Source organism: Homarus americanus, unplaced genomic scaffold (genome assembly GCF_018991925.1).
Source record: "Homarus americanus isolate GMGI-L3 unplaced genomic scaffold, GMGI_Hamer_2.0 scaffold4896, whole genome shotgun sequence".
Lineage (NCBI taxonomy): Eukaryota > Metazoa > Arthropoda > Malacostraca > Decapoda > Nephropidae > Homarus > Homarus americanus.
The window spans coordinates 1,984,632-2,008,344 of record NW_024749657.1 but is presented as its reverse complement, the minus strand read 5'-3'; the positions used below and the strand labels follow the sequence as shown (position 1 = coordinate 2,008,344).

At 38.0% G+C, this 23,713-nt stretch overlaps 1 protein-coding gene across 3 annotated transcripts in view; it reads right to left on the bottom strand.

The window, feature by feature from the left end:
• Positions 1–8,606: 8,606 nt before the first annotated feature.
• LOC121853517 (cationic amino acid transporter 3-like) overlaps positions 8,607–23,713 on the bottom strand; it is a 76,901-nt gene continuing 61,794 nt past the window's right edge. For 2 of the 3 annotated variants that reach the window (XM_042347671.1, XM_042347673.1), the window contains 3 exons: positions 22,360–22,526; positions 14,163–14,271; positions 8,607–11,160 (listed from right to left, as the gene is read on the bottom strand). In XM_042347671.1, the coding sequence (XP_042203605.1) occupies positions 9,440–11,160; positions 14,163–14,271; positions 22,360–22,526 (1,997 nt within the window). In that variant the 3' untranslated portion in view covers positions 8,607–9,439. The remainder of the gene's footprint in view (positions 11,161–14,162; positions 14,272–22,359; positions 22,527–23,713) is intronic. The other variant, XM_042347672.1, reaches the window with a different exon arrangement.

Here is a 23,713-nt window from a genome sequence, read left to right as displayed (position 1 = left end):
CTAAATCCGGCACTGAGTTAACTACAGTATATTGTCACCTTAGGAGAAATTGGGTTTAGTCTATTCCAAATTAAATGTGGTGGAACCAGTACAAGAATCCACAGTAAAACATGAGAACTGCAAACAGTACTTAATACTGTATAGCCATAAAGTTGTTTAGTCACTGATACTGTATTGACTACAGCTAGACCCAGACTTACGACGGGGTTAGGGACCCAAATCCAGGTCGTAAGTCCGAATGGTCGTAAGTCCGACATAGATAAAAAAAAATATATATATTATTTTTTTTTTAATAAAAAATCTACAATGAAATACAGTACAGTAAAAGTAATAAATAATGAGGAATGGATACAGTACAGTGAAAGTAATAAATAATGAGGAATGGATACAGTGTGACTGAGCACTAACCTTTAATGTAGTCAGCTGAATGCACATGGGGCCCTCATAATTTTCTAATTATACATGGAGACTACATTAACTGGAAACGTTTCGGTATAGAAAATGCGTCATTTGGAGAAGAAAAAAAAAATGGTCACAACTGCGGCGGTCGTAAGTCCCGACGGTCGTAAGTCGAAGCAGTCGTAAGTCGGGGTCTAGCTGTACTTGACTCCAAAATTGGTGGGTGATCTATCATCCAAATTTAGTAAGGCACATACTGTACTACAGATTGGCCACTTCATACACAAACAAAGACCTTTTTCTTTTCAGGGTGAAAGTGGCCAAAACTTCTGGATTTAAAACTAAAATCAATAGGTTCCTAGATACCAGGTATGCTTCAGAGTAACTCTGAAGCATCTAACACGTGGAAACCAAAATATTACCAGATAGACAATTTCACTTTTTTTTTCATTTCAAATTCTATTATCCTGTCATAATCCTGGTACTGTACAATAAACTCTTGCCATTCGCAGGTTTGCGATCCATGATTTCGACGATTTACAGTAAGCAGATGGTGGCTACGATGGCTAGCTTGCGAGCCTTTTCCCTCAGCGCAACGAGTCACACCATGGTTGAGCGTGAACAGAGGGAGTTCTGTTCACGTTCAACCATTGCCTGTAACGCAGCATCTCGTGTTGTACTCTCAAAACTTTAGTGTTTCTGTGTGAAAATGACCCCTAACAGACTGCCTAGTGTCATTGCTAGCGATGCGAGTGGAGTGAAATGTAAAAGACAGAAATCAGTGATGACCCCGACAAAAAAAGTTGAATTATTAGACAAGTTAAAGGAAGGGATGATTGCTGCAGCAGGTGGTCGGTTGTTTGGTATAGGTATACAGTAGTGCACTAAGGTAGTTTAAGTTGCTATTCGCGGTTTTGCCAATTTGCGCCATTCCTCGGAACCTATCCCCCGCGAATAACAATGGTTTACTGTACACTATTGACATGTCCAGAAACATGAAGTATGATAAAGCATAATGGTTGAAAGAAAACTAAGAAATGAAATTCTAAGCATAAAGCAGAAAGACTAACAATACAAAAATACATTAAAAAACTTTGGATACTTTTATAACCAACAAGATGCAATTTTTTAAATATTACACCAATGAGCTTGTACGTTTAACCTAATGAGTTCCCAGGAACCATACACATTTGCATTTGTGTTGTACAATACTTGAGAAATAAAATAAAATTATACAACTAAATGCAAGATCTTTCTTGGTCCAACTGCAGCCCCCCCCCCCCCCAAATAGGGGTCAGCATTGAGGAACCAGCTGTCCAAAGGCAAGAGCGAGTTCATACTGCCATGCCACTGCACATGTGCCCCAGGAAGCCTATAAAAAAGAGACCCAGGTTCAACACCTCAGCAGCCCGAGGGAGGAGGGAGGAATCTTCTGAGTTACCCAGTCAATGCTACTTTTGAAATTAAATTTACTGATCACTCCCTCACCTACTGTATAACTGATGCTGGGGATCAGTGACTCAGGTACACTCACACCAATGGAAGTAGGGACTTCAAACAACATCACATCTTTCTATCTTGGGAACCACAGTAAAGAGCACACAGGTTTCAAGTTGCCATACAAGCCAAATATCCAAATGGATTGTCCCTATTTTCTAAGAGCACCATATCTAATATCCATAATCCTCCCCAGAGGAGTGACTTCAAAAGCAAGTCTCACAAGAAGGTCAAGAAAAATGCAGTTCCCAAGGTCACACACACACAAGGATAAAACCTGGCTGAACGAGTTTATGATGTGTACATTTATGGTAAATCAAACAATTCCTCCACAAAAGGTGGATTTGGGGAAAGGTACAGTATCTGAAGTGTGAAATATGACAACAAAGATAGAGTGGTGAAAAGGTTTAAATGTTAATGTACAGTGTTAAGATAGCTTACAGTATATTCTTGTTTGTAAAATGAAAAGCACAAAGTGGAAAGAGTGACAAGCTATTTGGAGTTTAAAAATCTTAAGATACAAATAAAAGATGCACTCTTATGTATACTAAGGAGACCTCAGTCACCATCATAAAGAGGGTAAGAGGAAGCAGATGCCTGAGCAGGTCCTCTTTCACAGGTACATCAATAAATTAGATGATAGGATGGAAAAATTACAGTTATCAGATATGATATGATAAAAAAAAATCATTAAAATATCAGTTGGATTAGTGAGCCAATTCAGGATACATAGAGAACACTTACGGCAAGAATGAATAAATGAAAGACATGAGTGAGGCGTCCAGCAGGTCCTGAGAAAACTTAAGGTAAGATGAACGAGTGAGGAAAGACATATCTGCTGAGGAAATTATAGTCTAGAGGAGAGGAAATTTTTCAGTACTGTATTGTACTAACCTGTGAGAATGTTAATTGAAGTGGTAACCCAAAGATCAGGACAGTGTAAGTGTATACAGGTACTGTACTTGTATATAATGAGAAACACCAAGTCAAACACTGTACTAAGAGATCAACCATGTTTACCAGGGTATTCAAATATCCCTGATCTAAATTTGATATTCTACATTAAATTAAAGTCATTACCTTGCATAATATTAATTGACTGTTTTTCCACATCTTATAAGGGCCGCCACCCTCTTTTCATATAAAAGGGACCTGGACCCCCCTTTCATACATTTGGACCCAATTTTTATGATTTCTGGTATTAATTACCAGTAATTTGCCTAATGGCTCCAGGTACAGTATTTTGCCATACTGTAATCTGTCCTTGGTTATACTTTATATTTTTATTATATGTGAACTTCTCTGTAACATCATTACTTCTACCAAATCCACATGCACACACTGTCTGAACCACCTTCTGAAAATCCTGGATCCGCCCGTCTTTATTTATAAATGCAACTAAACATCAGCCTATCTTTCAACAAAAAGATAAACGTCATCTATATACAATAGTTACCTACGTAAGTAGAAAAAAAAATCTTTTGAACCATTTCCCACAACAGAGGGATGGTAACTCCCATGTGTAGTTTATCCCAGGACATTGATGAGGCTGGTGGCCCCTCACACCACATATTGAATTTGTCTATCATGGGTTGAGTTCAGAACTCTTACCAAGAAAGCCATGAAGACATTTATCTACAGTATCTATGTAACAAAAAATTTCAACACAAAACTAATATTATATTCTTTGTTACTAAACTCTTTCTCTCTCATAAAGTAAATGGGTTGTCAGCTAATTTCAAATTTGAATTAGGCTGACAATAAATTTCTTCTTCTGAATCAGAGTCAAATATAGTACCAATTTGAGTCCTATTTTTCCTTAAGACATTAAAATCTGGAGGTATCTTCCCCAGCATTCGATACTCTCCTGAGCTGTTCCTGATTCCATAACAAAAATATGTCAGCAGCCCTGAAATTAAAAGGTGACGATAATTCAAAATGTTTCACTAACACAAAAATAAAAATGTATCAATTAGTTTTGAAAGATATAAATATCATCATTAATCATAAATATATATATTTTGAAAAAAAAAAAAAAAAATTCAGGTCTTACCATTGTTATTCATCTTCGAAATTGGGTTCCACTAAAGCAAGCCCAGAGCAGCAGAACAAGCTTTCTGAACAATTATAGGTGATGGCAGTTAGGCTGAGACACAGTGAGGTTGTCATGCCACTCTCATGGACTACACACTTCATGCTCATCTAGACAGTACAGTAGTATCATGCAGAGGAGAGCAGAGTGGGGTTATATGGCTAAAGGTCAGATGACAGATACAATAAGGCACTATAGTTAGATAATAAAGTCTTGTTTCAACCATCAATAACCCTTAATGGCGGCTAAGCAAAGGACTCTGACACCCATATTTGCACAATGGAATACAAGGTACATGAAATGTTCACTGTTGATGGCCAACATCCCTACAGCTAACTTCCGCTGATGATGGCCACTGTCCCTACAGCTAACTTCCGCTGATGATGGCCACTGTCTTCCACAGCTAACTTCCACTGATGATGGTCACCGTCCCTACAGCTAACTTCCACTGATGATGGCACTGTCCCTACAGCTAACTTCCACTGATGATGGCACTGTCCCTACAGCTAACTTCCACTGATGATGGCCACTGTCCCTACAGCTAACTTCCACTGATGATGGCCACTGTCCCTACAGCTAACTTCCACTGATGATGGCCACTGTCCCTACAGCTAACTTCCACTGATGATGGCCACTGTCCCTACAGCTAACTTCCACTGATGATGGCCACTGTCCCTACAGCTAACTTCCACTGATGATGGCCACTGTCCCTACAGCTAACTTCCACTGATGATGGCCACTGTCCCTACAGCTAACTTCCACTGATGATGGCCACTGTCCCTACAGCTAACTTCCACTGATGATGGCCACTATCCCTACAGCTAACTTCCACTGATGATGGCCACCATTTAAGGGTAAAGTTATAAAGGACACACCATTAAGACACAGATTTCATATGAATCCATGACTGATATAGAGTACTAGAATAAAAAAACCTGCTAGTATGGCACAAATACACTTCTCACATAACTAATGTTTTAGTTACTCAGTTAATGCAGTATGGGAGTGACCACCACAGCAATGTTGCCTTTATATTTTGGTGAAAGGTCAAATGAGCACCAATCCTGATAAGCCACAACTTATGCTACCCAAACCCATTTTCTATAAATATCTTTACATCTCACTTCTGTGTTTGAAATAGAAGTTATGGGCTAAATTAGCTTGTCCTAAAGGGTCCTAATTCCAATCCAATGAAATTTATTTACTTTTTAGATGCAAATTGCCTTTTAACAACAATTTAATATAAGGTACAGTACTATAAACAACACATCCTCTCAAGTTGATCCATATGAAGAAGCAGACGTCGGAACAGAATAAGATCAAGAGGAGGTCTTCTCAGCTTAATGAGGCAACAGAAACTAACATGACTGGAGCTAGAACTTTCCTTTAAGGCTCAGAGGGGTTCAAACTGAATGAGCTGTGGGTTTCATCTTCTGACCCGAAGCACTGAGTCGGCCATCAGATAAAATGAACCTGAATATTTAATGATGTGAGAAAGTGCAGCTCACAATAAAAATTGTTCCACCTTGTCGATTTTGATACTGTACTGTGAAAAGAAAGTGGGTCCCATAGGTATGACTGCCCATTAGTGACAGTGTGGAACTGCATACTAAGCCTTTGGTATACAAGGAGTCAGCATGGTCAGTACTGCACTTGACTGTCTTCATTTCTCCAAGTTGTAAACTGAGGTACCCATTTACAGCTGGGTGAACTGGAAGTGGCCAAGAATTGAACCACCGACCCCCAGAAGAGAAGGCAATACTGTAACCTGCTGTAAAACATGTCAGGGACAGTACTCTGATAACAGGTAAGCTCTGACAGGGTATTGAGTGGCACTGATCTCACAGGGGTCTAATTGAACCTTCCAGTATGTTGGTAAAAAATTAAATCGGAGAACATACTGTACAGAGGAACTTCAAATGTCAACAAAAAACAGCAAACATTTGTTGATTGGGATGAAGTATAGTATATAGCTGGAATATTGGCAATAGTGGTAGATGGATAAGTACAAGAGCTCACACATCTAATGCAAGTGGTAGCAGTGGTACAGTATTATCATTAGTACAGTACTGTGGTGGTAAAATAGTACACAGGAACCTCACACAATTACTTATGAATAGACCATAACATCCATACAAGGCAGTGGTGGACTGTCAGGTGTAATAAACTTTGTGTATTCAATTCCCATACATTAAAAAAAAAGTTCCATCATCAAATATTCTACAGGAAGAAGATGAACTAAATGTAAGAGTAATCTACCAAGGCATCCTACCGTCTGGGTTATCCTTTCATCCCTGCCCTCATATTAAGTCATGTCTAAATGAACATGCATTGGAGATCATTAACATCACCAGCACTCACTGTTTTACAGTGTGGGTTAGCAGTGATTATCTGATGACATGGTGTCTTGGTTGTCATCAGGCAAATTTGAAACAAGTTTTATGGCTTTTACTGACACGAGCTTCACGGCTGGTGACAAACTATGGGGTCGTGTAGCTCGTGACCCCAGGCAGACAGTGGGCCTCTACCTATCTAAATACATATATGTACATGACAAAACTGATATAATGTGACTCCTGTGTACCAAAAGCAGAAGGAACTGGAAGTAAGGCAGTGGCAGTAGTAGTGGTGGGTGTCAGACAGTTACAGTAAGGGTTGAGAGCTACAGATACAGACCTAAATCTTGAGCAGTTTTTTTAAGAGACAATTTGCATTTATTATGTAACTCAAGTAAGAATAAGTTAAGCATTTATTTGTCAGTAATATGGATGTGGCTAAAAGATGAAACATTTGTTAAATTATTTATTGTTCATTAAAATACATAAGAGTATTGTCATCAATACACACCCAAAGAGTGAGAGTAAGAGTATTTCTGATGATAAAAACATCTTCACAGGGCAAGAGGAACAGGCTGGGAAGGATGGAGGGCAAGAGGAACAGGCTGGGAAGGATGGAGGGCAAGAGGAAAAGGCTGGGAAGGAAGGAGGGCAAGAGAAACAGGCTGGGAAGGATGGAGGGCAAGAGGAGCAGGGTGGGAAGGAAGGGAGGAAGGCAAGAATGAAAATAAGTGCACATAAGTGTCTCTAATGTTAAAACATACAATATTCATGTAGCTGGAGGGACTGGCAGACTGTTTCAGGAACCTCAAGATTACCAGTAATCTGCCTTTTTTATAAAAATTGTCAATACAGTACAGTAATATATTCAGAAACTTTACCTACGACTGTAAATATAGGAAATACCGTACTGCATTCTATCACATCTGGTAATCATATATCAAACATTATCACAAGAGTCAAGAACCTTCATCTACAACAAACTTAAGTGATGTAAATACAACATCTGAAGCAATGCAAAGATGAAAAGCTATGAACATTATCTACAACATAAGAACATTCAGTATAAGATATAAAATTCAATACAAAGTGTACATTTGAGAATCATAAATAAAATAAACTTATAGGTCAAGTACAGTATTGCTTTAACCACTTCTGTATAAACAGCAACAACACCCTTCCGTAAGACAGTTTTGCATACAGTACAGTACCACCCATAAAGAACTCACTGTAAGGCATTCTTCTCAAATACAGTTATCATAAAAACACAATTACAACACATTCAGGATTTTTTTAAGAATGTTTTCAGTTTCTTGTCCTTTAGATTTTATAACACACTGCTCAGTATAAATATACCTCTAATAAAAATGGTGCTTACTACTTGCCATATACAGTGGCCCCTCGATTAACGAGCGATTCAATGAACAAAATTTTGGCTAACGAATTAGCTCCCACAAGGATTTTCAATTCCATTAAAGAACAAAACTTTGATTAACGACAGCCTTATGAAAAACACACTTTGTTGTGCGCATCAGCTAATAGGATAGTCTGCCATTACAGTATGTGGTTCTGTCTACATTCATTTACAGTTGAGTAAATATCAAGAAAGTTGTGCTCTTGAATATTTTTGCATTTTTTATATTAAAATTCATGGTCATTCTGAAGTTAAGTAAACATATTGATAATATATATACAGTACAGGGAACAGTTTTTGTGTGCCAATCAGCTGATCAAATCACCCACCAACGCTTCTCAGTTTAACTTTGTTTACAGTGGAGTGAACATCCAGTTTGTTGGTCTCTTGATATTTTTGCATTTTTTACATTAAAATTATTGGTCATTCTGAAATTTAGTTAACATATTGATAATATAAAGTGTAGAAATTATTATGAAACATGAAGAAGGCATTAAAACCAGTGCACTCTGTAAAGATATGGCATGTCATCATCGACTGCCTCTACAATCAGCTGTTTGATATGTAAACAAAGCTGCCGGGAATATGACATACACACCTCAAAGTAAGTTAAAATGTAGCATTCTATTATTTATTATTTATTATTGTGCATTATACAGTACAGTACAGTACAGTACTGTATTTAGTTTATATTTAATGGTTTGTTAATTGTATTACCGGTATACAGTACAGTACTGTACTTTATATGTACTTTTTCTGTGAGTTGGAACCAATTACCCAATATCCCATTGAAATAATAGATTCAGTTAACGAAATTTTCGGTTAACAAACGACTCTGTGGAACCAATTGTGTTCGTTAATCGAGGGACCACTGTACTGCCATTAATTTGATCTTTTTTTTTTGTTAAATGATTCTTAGTACTGTAGCTACAAAACAGCAATTGTAAGAAAGAGTTCCTTAGGGGTAGTACAGTTACAGCACACTACAGATTAAGCCTGTTTTAGGTACAGAGAGACAGTGAGGCTGGCAATGTACTTGACTACTTTCACTTACCTAACTGTAAGGTTATTTACCCTTTCACAGTTGGGGTAAATTTGGGTTTCCTCAAGTGCAAATCAATGACACTCAGGAGAGGAGGCAAAGAACTGTACTGTATACACCAGGCCTCTGCACCCTTACCAAACACCTTTATTAGCTTATTAAAGCTTTCATTACATAATTCCTAATAATTGCCAATTAAGGCTATTGTGTCTATCAACATTTGTTAAATTATTTTAACAGATTGCATACTACCTGGCAATCATTAACCCAAGTTTATCTAAACCTCTGTATAAAATAATTCCCTATTTGTCAAAGACTGTCTAATTTATTATAAACAAATCTTGTTTGAAATTTTCCACTAATTATCAAACATTGCCTTTAGTTTTTTAAAACTACCGTATTAGTAGAGGAAACACTCTATGAATACCTCCAGTTTCATTATCTTGTAATTTTTCGTCTTTATCTCCTTTATGAGCATCATCCACAGGCATGCTCACAGGGTCTATCCTTTCAGTTGTTTTCTCATTCTCAGAAAGTTCATTTTGTTCTTTTGGCTTTTCTTCAGTTATGGATGATACCGGTTCACTTACCACCAAATCTCTATTTTCTTCAGTATGAATCTGTACATCCTCTGTTGAGTTATCCAATTTGTTATCAACCTAATTTTTTCCCAATAAATTTTCAGCAACTGAGTTTGTTTCAACAGATTTTTCAGAGATTGAATCTTTGATCTCTATTTTCTCTTCATCACCAGAAAATATTTTACTTTCCCCCCGTTCCCTTATAGTGTCAAGCCCCTCAGACAATAAAGATCCTTTGCTGAATACTTTCTTAAATTCCCTAGTCGGACTTGTTATGGTAGGACTAGGGAGGTCATCTATAAAGCTGCCAAAACTTGCTCCGGACAAGACACTTTCCAGGGAATCATCACTTCCCACAGTGAACATTTTGCGTTCATTATTCTCTTCTTTCTGGTCTTCACTTGCAGCCATTTCAGAATAACCTTTTAATTTAGAATTTATCTCATTCATCAGCGTTTTTTGTGCATCTGTCTGCTCTAGAAATGGGTCTTTCTTGTCACCCAGAGGACTCACAAGAGGTGATACCTGATTGCTGCTGTCATTATCAGAGCTACTGCCTGGCTCCTTAACTGGAATAATGACAAACTTGTTACCTAAACGACGAGCAAAAGGACTGTCTGGAGATGATGGTGGTATGCCATCAAAGCTAGAATTTCGCTTTAATTTTTTAAATGGGTGTCTTTGTGACACAGGTGAACTTGGTACACTACTGTGGAAGGATGGCAGGAGTGGTACAGAGTGGGAGCCTTTTAAAGCTGGACCATCTTCAGTTTTATTTCTAACTAATATATTATTATTTTCTAATTCATTTTCTAGAGGATCAACTTTTTTCTTCATTTTTTTATCAACCTTGGCATAAAGAGGTTCTGTGTCTTTCTTAAACTGATCTGGTGATTCAGGTTTTCCCTCTTTCTGCAAATTCTCTGTTGACAAAGTTTGTTCTTTATCCTCAACCTCTGCCTTAACTTCCCCAGTGGTCTTTTCTGTGTCCAAAAGCTGAGCCTTAACATCCTTGAGAGCTGCATATCCAGGATCAGTTTGATCATCTTCCATGTCACATAATTTGTCTTCATTTTCCTTAAAATAAATTTCAATAGATTCATATTCTGAACTACTTTTTTCTTTCTCAATAAATTTAGGTTCTTCATTTCTTCCTGAAGAATCGTTTTCAACTTCACTGTTGCTTACAGAAGATATTTCCCCTGGTAGAGACGGCAACTTTCTGCCCTGAATTTCATCACCGGACAACTTATTGCAGTCAGTAACTTCTTCCGGGCTAATTTCATCGTCGGACAACTTATTGCAGTCAGTAACTTCTTCCGGGCTAATTTCATCGTCGGACAACCTATTGCCGTCAGTAACTTCTTCCGGGCTATTATCATTTTTCTCAAGATATGTTGCACAAGTCTCACTCTCAAGTCGTTCTTTTTTCCCTCTTGCAGGCTCATTAACCATTTTATCAAGAGAAGCCAAGGCATTCTGAATTTCAGGGTCACAAAGACTGTCATTCTTAGAAGCACTAGTACCTGCAGGCAGCACATCCTGAACCTTTACAGTAACAAGAGGAGACTGTGGTAATGCAGTACTCTTCTGTTTGGTTTTGGGCACTGCTTTAGGAGTGTTAGGTTCAGAGTTCATGGGTGTGGCCGGCTGTATCTGAATAGTGGGAATTACAAGCCGATTTGGATTCTTTAAGCCATCTCCAATGAAACCTGGATTGTTTAACCCATATCTAGGATGACTTGGTGAAAGTTCCTCTGAACTGTTCCTCAACCCATAGCCAAAGTAGATAACAAAGCCTACATGCAAAGGAAAGTGCAAAAAACAAAGTGTTAGTGCCATGCAGTGGTTAGTAAAAAGCAATAAGTTTAAATAAGCTGTACATTATACAGTACTGTACAACAAATCAGAAAAGGATGATACACCAGAGTTAACAGATATTATCAGCTGAACTAATAAGTAAGAAAATAAATGTTAATTCTGTTTTTACTTTTTAAGCAAACGTTTATTTTTAGTGTTCACAATGATGCTCTTACTGTACCTGTTACAATGTTAGTGTAAAATATATCATACAGTACACCAGGAATAAATGTTATCAGAGGATCCCACTTCCTAAGAGTGCTCACAATTATTAGACAAATATTTCTTATATGAAATTTTTTTTTTTAACTGATGGTGTGGGCAAAATTTAAGGTGAACACTTAGGGGCTCATCTTCAAGTGATCCATTAAAGCTTAAATTGCATATGGTCTTGTTCGTGGTCTCAGGGTTAGTCTTGTCAGCAGGTAAGCCTTCTTCAAACTATTTTTTATTACTTGCAATAAAATATCAGCAACAGTTAGATCTAAGATACAGTATTGATACACTGATTACTTCTTAAGTTGAGGGGGAATGGGTAGGGGAATATACTACAGGTTGTACCTCTCTAGTCTGGCATTCTGTGGTCCGGAAACTCCCGTGGTCCGGAACGATTTTAGTTTGTCCAGTAGGTAGATAGGCAGCTTTTTTTTTTGTTTTTGTTTTTTTTACTTATCTGAATTATTATTACAGGACTATTAAATTTTTGCCCCTCAGGCCCCAATGTGGGTCAGTGACCTATGCCCGGGTGGGCTAATCCCCTTAAAAAAAAAAAGCCGCGGGAAATTAAGGTTTGTTTACATCCGGCAGTTCGGCTGCTCTCTCTCTCTCTCTGCTTGTCTATACAGAGTACAACATTTAACCCTTCAATATATATGAGCAGTAAATAAGTGTTGCTTTCATATTCTTATGTAGAGTAATGACGATATGTTTTCACATGTGCGCACTTACATACGCGCAGTCTCACTTTTTTTTTTACCATTAATGGTTAGCTACTTATATTGTTCCATTTATTAACATTAAATAACATTACAGGTACTTCAAACAACCATATTATTTTTTTTACATTAATTTTACTACAGCTAAAATCAGGGTCTTATTTTCTTCAGTTTTATATGTCGAACCAATCAGTCACTGGTTTCGTAAGCTTTAACATAAACAATGCCGGCAGCCGTCTCGTCTCCTCTAATATTCCACGTATTATTAATAAATTGTATTGTTAATTTTGCACACACAAACATTAATTGAATAAAAACAAATTCAGAAACATTAATTAAAATATATATGAACAGTAATAAGTGTTGCTTTCATATTCTTATGTAAAGTAATGACGATATGTTTTCACGTGTGCGCATGCGCACTTACATACGCGATCTCTCTTTTTTCTTTACCATTATCGTTAGCTACTTCTATTGTTCCATTTATTAACATTAAATAACATGACAGTCGACCCTCGTTAAAACGGACTAATAGGGGGGGAAGGGTGTCCGTTTTAGCCGATTGTCCGAATTAACCGATTTAGGGGTTAATATTGCATTATACAGCTATGTGTATGTTTATTTGAGTGCCCCGTCATAGGAGTCCGTTTTCTCTCACTTCAGCACTCCTGAGTCGTCCGTTTTCTCTTAATCTTAGAGTGCACCAGAGACTGTTATATCTTAGTGGTGACACAGAATTTGATATTGCAACTGGGGTTGCAATTGTTGAGGCAACTTAGGTATGTCTGATTACAGTTGGAATATTCAAGATCCATTGTGAGTGATGTTTAAAGCTTCAACTGTCTTTATGGTTGGTAAAACTTGTCAAGTCTGTCAGTCTGAATGGCATGTGCGAGGCCTTGTGTTTGTACAACCGCTAAATATATAAATATATAATGTTATGATAATTATCAGAAACACATAGGCATAATGAGGTTTATTACAAAGTGATGAAAAGAATACTGTACAGTGGCTAGTCCACAAAACATGTAGCCATGTCTCTTTATTTGAGTGCCCCGTCATAGGAGTCCGTTTTCTCTTAATCTTAGAGTGCACCAGGGACTTTGTTATTTCTTAGTAGTGACACAGAATTTGAAATTGCAACCCCAATTGCAACTGGGACAATCCCAGAACCAGAAATTTGATATGGATAGTTCAGATTTCGTCCGATTTATCCGAAATCCGGATTAAAGGGGTCCGAATTAACGAGGGTCGACTGTACTTAAAACAACCATATTAATTTTACTACAGCTACAACCAAGGTCTTATTTTCTTCAGTTTTATATGTAGAACCAGTCAGTCACTGGTTTTGTAATCAACGAAAACAATGCTGTGTCATTTCCTCGTGTGTTTTAATATTCTACGTATTATTAATGAATTGTATTGCTCATTTTGCACACATAAACATTAATTCAATAAAAAAGACATTGAGTAATAAACAATAATGAATCTTTTGTACAGAAGAGAAATGACGCTGTTTACATGATTATGCACGTTGTCTGCACGTTGGCGGGCCGTTCAAACCCGTCGAAATTCAAGTTTCCGCCGTCAAAATTTTTATTTATTTATTTTTTGTGTGTTCCAATAAAATACGTTAAGAATTAAAAACTCGCGAAAGTTAAGAAGCTACTATACGACATTTAACCCTTCAATATGTCTTCAAAGAGACCATGATGCAGAGAAAGTGGTGCTAGTGCTTCCAAGCATAAGCACAAGTCACTATCTATCCAGGAAAAGGGTGAATTTCCATGGTCCGGCACCGGTCAGGTCCCAAGGTTGCCGGACTAGAGAGGTACAATCTGTACCGGGTATGGGGGAGTGTATTAGTCAGTGTGAGGTGTAAAGGCAAGAGGTTTCCTTCTTTGTTAGTACTGTACTGTGCATTAAGTGTCATGCTCACTTAATGTAACAAGAGAAGCAAACTACAAAGAATATACTACATGCATAGGGTCTAAATGTATACTTACCAATGACCATCCAAATCAGAAATCGTTCCCAGGTTTGATATGGCAGGTTACACATTAGGTACAGGTTAAAGAAGGCACTGAGGGCAGGGGTCCAAGGCACAAATGGCACCTGAAAATACAGTTAAGAAAATCAGCTATGCTTTTTAAATTAATGTTCTAAATGTTTCAACAAAAGAATTTTGTACCCAACAAGTAAACACAGTAAACCTTCATCATCATGAGTACTACAGTACAACCTTTTACTGTTGTACACAAGTACCTGCTGCCTGTATCAACATAGTCACCAAACCATAAACTCATTATTGCAGTACAATGGTGAGAGATGCTAATACAGGTATCTCACATTACTAATTACAACCTAATCTACACTACATCATGTTCCGTCCATCACAGTTGTTACTGTATTAAAATAAAATCCATGAGTAAAGAACTACAGTATATGGAGGAATGAATGTTTAGCGTGAGGTAAACTGCTTGCTGTGCTTGACGACACTTAGTCAAACACAATACAGAAGTGCTGTAAGACCTAATTAATTAATAGGCCCTATTTAGCGATATGTATCATATGCAATATCTGAAGGAGTGATTTGCAGTTAAGGAAGCCAAACACAAGCCAATGTGTGGATGTGGTGATGTGTGGATGTGGTGATGTGTGTGTGTGTGTGTGTGTGTGTGTGTGTGTGTGTGTGTGTGTGTGTGTTGCAGCCTAAGCACTGATCAACTGCTCGAGAGACCTCTCAGTAATTTGTTACAGCCAAATCTATATCCTGTACACTATAGCATAACAATCATCGCTACGAATTGTCTAATAACCATCTGTTGAAATCCCTGGAGCCCGATGTTCAGCTGTATCACGACCACATCAATGCTAGCCGTCAACAAAACATTACCTAGTTCTTCACCCGCCAACCACCACAGCCAGCCCAAGTCAGTGATAGTGAGGATATGGACTTCGAGGGGTTTGACGGGGAGGCCCTGCTAGCCTCTGTGGTGGATAGAGATACAGGTGAGGGCCAATAATCTGCCCTCTGCCTCGGAACCAACCCCCATCCCCGTGTGCCCAGCCATCTCTTCTACTAAAGTAAGTGTTAAAAAACCTAATATTATTGATATTTCTCTTATATATTAATTGTGTGTGCAAACCATCATAAAATTAAGATGTTACTTTTACTACACTGTATGTATTGTGTCGGCAATAGCCAAAAAAAATGGTAGTCTGGCGGTCGGTCCGGTCTCTAATTCAATTAATCCCATAGGTTCTGTTATTTTATTTACGCATTTCGCTTTATACGCGGACCTCCATGGGTTTAATTAACCTCGTAAAACCAGACTATAGTGTATATATATTTAGTGATTTAAGGGCAATTTAGGGATTTTTAGGAGTTTCTTACTTAATGCGAGGTCCCAAGAATGTAACCCCCGCGTAAGTTGCGAGTCTACTGTACTGTACCAGCATTGTCTATACTGAATCAATGCAAAATTGTAATAATGATTTACTGTACGTGTATAAGTATCTATCTACAAAATATATTGTATAAACTCTTAAATTAAATTTTCTTGCATTCACACACAAACTTATAGACATACTGTATACTGATAAAAACACTATATGGACTCCAATACACAAACAAATACTAAAAAGCATAAAAGTGTAATAATAATAATAATGATAAACTGTGATTGTATAACACTATAATTACACAAGATACCAATAACTTTTTTCTTTGTATTTTTATTTTATCTTAACACTGTACCGATGTTATGTAATGACTAGACAGTATTATGGTACAGTATTGGGGTGGACATATTGGTACAGTGTCTCGGTGATCCCTGGACCTTTATCTTTATATTCCCATTACAGTACAGTACTTCATGATGCTCTAACTGCATGATGTCACAATAACCCAACTCCTTCAGGAATGCTCACCTGTGTAACAATGATGACTTTCTGATTTACATATAACTACATGCTGAAATATTTCATTAGGGTACAGACCCATCAGCTACTGTATCTGTCTCTGTCTGTATATCATTTCACAGATAATTCATTCTATTGACAATATTCTTATACATTATCTTGAAGTTTCATGTATTTTAGGGATTTCTCAAACACAATGAGGAAATTTTCCCTTTATTCAATAATGAGAGGCTAATTTTCTGCAATTTTCCTTAGTGTGAACTTCAGGATTTCCCTAAAATTTCTGCCTTTTCCCTCAGTTTTTTCTTACAAGGCACAATAAACTTCAAAATGCCAATTATTCTAGTTTCCTGTTTGTATGAGAACTCTTTTAAACAAATTCAAGCTAATCAACATGAGTCAAAGCTTCCTTTACATTCTGTACTATACTATTATAAAGTACTGTAAGCTGAGTCACGCAGACACTCCTCCACATATCAAACATTTCTCAAGATTTATTCCATCAAGACAATCCTCTAGAGCAGTGGTTCTTAACCGTTTTACTACCTCGCCCCCTCTAGGAATTGGTCCTTCCCTCCACGCTCCCCTTGCATCTATGAATAAAATTCCCTCCCAGATTTTAAAGAAATATGAAAAATATTGTGTTTTTAGTCTTTTTATTGAGTATAAATTAGTGAGATACTTGACACTGCTTCTTAGCTATTAGATCTTGAATGCGTGGTTGAAAGCCAGAGAGTGCACAACGTAAATCCCCTTCAACGTTCAGCCTGTTTCTGTACTTGGTCTTGACAGCAATGAGCGTGGAAAATGCAGCTTCACAAAGATACGTAGATCCGAACATAGTTAGAATCCGAAGAGCCTGATGTGAGATCAGAGGGTAAACAGGAAGGTATTTGACCCAGAACGTCTCAAGATCCAGTTCTTTGAAGTCTTCCTTAACTGTGGAGTTGAACTTCAACTCAAGAAACTCCTCTTGCACCTCATCCGAAACATCAGCTACTTCATATTGAAATGGGTTCCTGATGAATTTCCAGGCTTCACGCTTCTCATCAATCTCTGGGAAGTATCTGATGAATTTTGTTTTCAAGTCAGTTAGATGAGTGATTATTTGTTTCTTTAACTCAGATTCAAGGTTACCGTGAATGAAAGCAGAATCCAAGTTACTAAAACTGGCTGTATTTCCCTGCTGAATTCGACACTTCCAGAGGTCGAGTTTGGACATGAAGGTTCGAATGGTGTCGTGGTGCATGATGATGTTGATGTTTTTCCCTTGTAGTTTAAGGTTAAGAGCATTCAACGCTTCGAAGATGTCCACCAGGTAAGCTAGAGATAGCTGAAAGCCTTCAGACTGGAACTTGTCATGGAGATCTGCCTTCTGCTTCGAATCAAGAAATATTACTACTTCTTCTAGTAGTTCATAAAGCCGTCCAAGCATATTCCCCTTTGATAGCCATCGTACGTTCGTGTGAAAAAGCAAGGTTTCATGTTCAGATTCCATATCCTTACACAGCAGTTTGAAGAGACGACTGTTTAAGGCTCCAGCTTTGATAAAGTTGACTACCTTGATAGCCACGTTCAGGACATCCCTCATTTCAGCAGGTAAAGTTCTGGATACTAAGGATTCACGATGAAGTATGCAGTGTGTACCTACAACAGACGGATTTTTTTCTTTCACCATTGTAATGAATCCAGACTACAGACCAAGCATGGCTGGAGCCCCATCAGTGCACACCCCTACCAGAGAGTCCCACGAAAGTTGGTTTTCCTGAAAGAAGTTTGATACATCATGAAAAATAGCTGCTGCTGTTGTACAACTTTCCATGGGGTAACAGAACAGCATTTCCTCTTTTACACTGTTGCCTGACACGAAACGAGCATATATCAGTAGCTGAGAACACTGAGCGATGTCAGTCGTTTCGTCACACTGGATGGCAAAAACAAGAGACTCTCTTACTTGGTCGAGAAATTGATCGTGATGTCATGAGACAAATCATCGATCCTTCAAAACTTGCGAATAACAAACAGAGCAACACATGCGTGTTCACAATTCACCAATAAACTTATTTTTTCATAACCTTCTAAATATTAGCCCACGCTCTTGTTAAGAGAATAAAAACTATAATTATAATTAGAGAAATTCCTACTTTTTCCGTAGGGCTTGCGCTCCCCCTGGAAATTACTGACGTACCCCAGGTTAAGAACCACTGCTCTAGAGCAACATCAACTTCACTTTACTCTCTCATTACCACCATTTACCTCTTATACAGGGCTGTACTCCTGTTAGTCATTCACATTACAAGGTCCCACGGTCTCACCATCCATATTTTCCTTCACAAACTCATAACAGTTGATCTCTTTTTAACGTTCTCATTGTTTCCAATTGAAATGTACACTCAACCAGAACATCCTTGTATCCTTGTCCAGTATGTTTCCCAGTTTTTTAAAGATAAGTACTGTACTGTACTGTTAGTTATGTCTGCTGTAGGAGTAAAATTCAGAATACCATGCATTTACAAGAGTTGTACTGACAGGGTATCTACAAGTAAAGACAACTTACATGAAATAAATACAGACCAATAACCAGTACAATATATGATGTGCCCCATTTGTACCTGTTGAAACAAAAGGCATGACTCTTGAAGTAAACATCATTACCAATAGTTTAAACTTGACTTACACATTCACCTTCATGATGGATTAATCATGAAATTTTATTTTGCTGGTGGAACCTGTAGCCAAGTGGCTCTTGCAATACAGGAAAACTTCCGAGTGATTTTTGATCCCTTTAACTGCACTCTTTGTGTCTGCCAGGGGTGGTCTGTTAAAAATCATCTCACTGGTCACCCTTCCTTTACACCCCACCCAAGCGGCTAACGAGCTGATCAGTGGTGAAGAGGATAAAGTAAAAGTAACAGCCAACCTCCTCACAGAAGACATACTGTATGCTCAGGTTGCCCACTCCCATAGAGGAGGGATGAGGGACAAAAGGTTGGAGGTTTGGCGTGAACCAAAGTCTAATAATTCAGTAACAACCATAGAATTACAGGACTGTGAGGGAAGGTACCTGATATATAGTGGACTGTGAAGGAAGGTACCTGATATATAATGGATTTTCACGTTCACTGCCTCATTATCATCATCATCAATGCCACCAAAATTATACTCACACAACCCAGTCCTACTAGCAAGGGATGAACCAACAGCAAGATGGGATGGTTCTTAACACTACCCTTATTTTGCTGAAATCTCTTGAAACATTTGTGGCTCAATATAATGAACTTGAAAAAAGAAAGAAAGAAAAAAAGATGGTACTGTACATAGATTTTTGGTACAACATACTATCAACAGCAAGTGACATGGGTTTGGTGCGATATAATGTACATTGCATGACTAATCCCACACGATTATGGTCATGTTTCCAAACTCAACTAGACTCCAAAATAAAAGTTGCAAGGTGAGATCTTCTTTTTTGTAGCCGATATATTGCCTCTGAACCTGTCTAAATGTATCAATGTATGTGGTGAGATTGTGAGAGGTTTGGTTTCGGAGGTCAACTGGATGAACTGATTGATGATGAAATTTGATCAGTTCTTTAATACAGTGACCCCTCCGTTAACGAACTCAATCCGTTCCAGAAGGTCATTCGTTAACCGAAAAGTTCGTTAACCGAAACCATTGTTTCAATGGGTTTTTGGGTAATTGGTTCCAGCTCACCGAAAATTTCCTAAATTCAACAAAAATGGTAGAAAAGTTCACTTACTTTGAGGTGTGTATGTAGAAGGCTCCTGGATGATGATGATGATGATGGGATTTAGAATAGGGGTGGAGGAGAAGGAAGAAGAGAAGGCATTGGGGTGGAAGAGAAGTCACCCCATGGCGCCATTCCACCCATAAAATTTTAGCTCCCTTGGTGTAATTCAAGATTATTTTCTTTAAATCAACACTGCACTGCATTATATATTGTCAATATGTAAAACATATTTCAAAATGACCAATAATTTGCTTGGAAACACAGAAAAAAAGCGTTTAGTTGAAGAGAGTTTCAAGCAAGATGTTACCTCCAGTGAAAACAGAGAGAGACTAACTCCTGTTTGCTGTGTTAAGAGGCTGGATGCCGCGCATTAAACTAGTCACTTTACCTTCAATTATGTTCAATAATTGTTAAAATGACTAAAAAATTGAATATTAAACTTTTAAAATTATTGAATAGTATAAACTTCTTGATATTTACTAAAATAGTAAGGAATTTAAGCCCTAGAACCGATTTAATGTATTGGCAGACTGATACTAAAGCTGGTTGCCCGGTCAGTGCAAGCAAAAACATGTTGAGGTCGGTTCGTAAGAACTTCGTTAACCGAATTTTTTTTCGTTAACTGAATTGAAGATCCTTATGGAAGGCAGTTCGTTAATCGAAATTACGTTAACCGAGGTGTTCGTTAAACGAGGGGTCACTGTATATCTAGATTATATTTACTCCCTAGACTTAGAGAAGTGTCTTGGTAAGGAGGTAGAGTAACTCAACTGTTTCAAATGGATAAAAAAAAAGAAGTAATGCAGTACTGAGAAGTTCATGTACCACCTGATATATGGTAAGAATTTGAGATCATGCTACTTATATACTTTTGTCTGATGGCCAGGAAGCATAGCATTCAACGATCATTCTTACACCTGAAACTCCTCAAAAATGATCTATGCCCCATGATGGATGGCTCTGAGCAGACCTAATTAGTTGTCTCTGATGAGTACCGAGACATTTTGTGCGGCCTTAACTTCAACATAATAAATGACTGCTAACAGGAAAGCATGGAAGGTGTTTATTACATTAAATTATTATTATTTTTTTTTATACTTTTGTAAATACAGTTTTAAAGCATTGTTTCAGTAGCACCAGGGCCACCACAGTGTTTAACCTGACACTAACAAAACTTAACTTAAGTTGGCTCACACACCCCTTGAGGAATTTATTTATGGTTTAACACTTAATCAAATATATGCCCAGTAAATCCTCATCAACAAGGAATATAGACTTTAACATGCAGGCTCGTCAAACACCACACTGTATCTAGCCAAAACAGACTCGGCTACTAGCCATCCTATACATATGAACCAGTTTTGTGGGAACCACAGCAAGACCCACAAATAAATGGACTGTTTTGTGGGGAAACTACTGTAAGTCCAAAACTCTGGTGCTCTGACTAGCCACTTGTAGGATGCTAACCAGGTCTCAGAAGGGTGTAAACAAGCATTCGAAACAATTTAAACACAAAATTAAAATATTTAACAACACCTGATCCAAGGTAAACCCCAGACAATCACTTTCTACAATTGTGTCAAGAGATTTATCTTTGAAGTAACCATGCATTTCAGGTAAAGACGATTAGACATGACCAAACACTGTTGTAGTTAGCCGGGAACGGATATATGTTAGGTATGAGAAATCTGGATTAGTGTGGATTCACAGACTGCAGCATTATGGTATGGTGGGAGCTGAATGGTTAGATTCACTTAAAGCAAACTGCCTGCCTTCTTCCCCCTACCTACCAGATCCTTCCAAGGAGGAGGACAACTGCCTCACATGCCCTATTAATTGAGGATGCCTCTGCAGGAAAAAAGAAGAGTGATTATTTAGATAATAATTAACAGATCAACCCTGGCATAGGGGCCTAGTCAAAGAGCAAAGTTTATGGATATAATAAGAGGCGTTTGGCTTAGGGCATTAACTTAGAAAATAAGAAGACACTGTCAAATGGAAACTTCAGTTATTGAGACTGTGAATAAATAAAAATATGAATAAATGAATAGATAGACATTCCAAGCAGGTCATATAGTTTGATGCTCATTCACTGTGAAAGGTTACACAACTGTTCTCCTGCCAAATACCTACAACAACCTACCCCAAGTTCAATTTTCTTTACATTCCTTACAGTATATTCAGTACTTCTCACACCTAAACAACTAAAGCAACTCCAAACTACAAGAAGTCAGGAAGCTCCTTGTGGTTGAATGAGTAGAATGGGTCAAACCGAGTCCACCTGGGAGGTCAACACTCAGTTCACTTTTCTACACAATGACTGTCAATGTTACCTCAACACTCCACACCACTTCTCACCAAATCCTTCCTTACCCTGCCTCAGCATAACTCACTCACTTGGCTTTGTGAATACCAGAGACAGGTGTTAATTATATTTTCCTTATTTTCACCACAATGTTTCCTTATACCAGATGAAAATTATTGAGATTCCATAACATGTTACTTCAGCATAACGTACAAATACAAACCTTGAAAAACAACGCCTTTTTAGATTCTGGTTGACGGGCAAGTACGATGATATTGATGAGACAGAGGATGGCAACTATGACAACACCAGCTATAGCCAACCCGTTAACATCATTAAGTTGCTTCTGTAACAGTCTCAGCAACAGAGCGAGGATTAAGGCGAGTACACCTGCAAAACAAGAAAATTTACTCACCATTATATTAATGATGAAGTAAGGTATACATACAACAAAGCAATAGTTATTCTGTTGTATGAAAACATGTGTATTCAAAAATAAACTTTACTGTATAAAGAATATCATAAATAAATCTACCCCCCTTTCAGGATGGAGATGTGTGAGATACAGTACAGCTCTTGGTTAACTAGACACACAACACAGCAGATAAACGCTCACGGTGACAGGTTCCACTTCCTCCACCTTCATCCAAAACTGTGAACTATCCCCCAAAATATGATCTACCATTACTGCAAATTTAAACCATGGTTTGTGCACACTACTGCTACCAAGTACTAATAGAACTGATTTAGAGCTGTGGTTTGGGCCTTAGTTTATCACAAAAGATTTTTTTAAATTTAATAATTTCTGGTCCATGATGTCACTCAAGATATGAACCAAAAATGGCACCACACATCATCAGAGGTCAACCCATGGTGATTCATAATATTACAATGGCTGTCATCAACCAATCACTCAGGCAGTCTCTCACATGCCCAACATAATGTGTCTTCACTTGTTGTCTCTACAGGAAAGTAAAGGGTTATTGAAGGAGATAAAAGCAGCTCCAGGGTGTGTGTGTGTGTGTGTGTGTGTGTGTGTGCACCTCTCTTAGCCAGTAATTGATCACCATCCCTACCCCATCTAAACACACACACACATGTAAGCCGTGCCATGCAGGTGTTATCTGAATCCAGTATAGCTTTTCTCAAACAACCAGGTTTTGGGGAGTTGTTGATGTTTCATCCTGGATTACGCAGTTCAGTTTTGGTCACGGTATTACAGAATGGATATAGAATCATTGGAAAGAATTCAGAGGAGAATGACAAGACTAATCCCGGGCATTAGGAACCTTGAGTATAGAGACAGGTTAAAGCATCTTAATTTGCACTCCCTCGAGAGACGTAGAGCTAGGGGCGACCTGATAGAGGTGTATAAGTGTAAGTCAGGGCTAAACAAAGGGGACATTACAAAGGTACTCAAACTATCCAACCAGGAGCGAACTCGTAACAATGGTTTTAAATTAGACAAATTTAGATTTAGGCGTGAAATAGGTAAACACTGGTTCGGAAACAGAGTAGTGGATGAATGGAACAAGTTACCAAATATCATCATTAACTCGAATACGCTCAATAGCTTC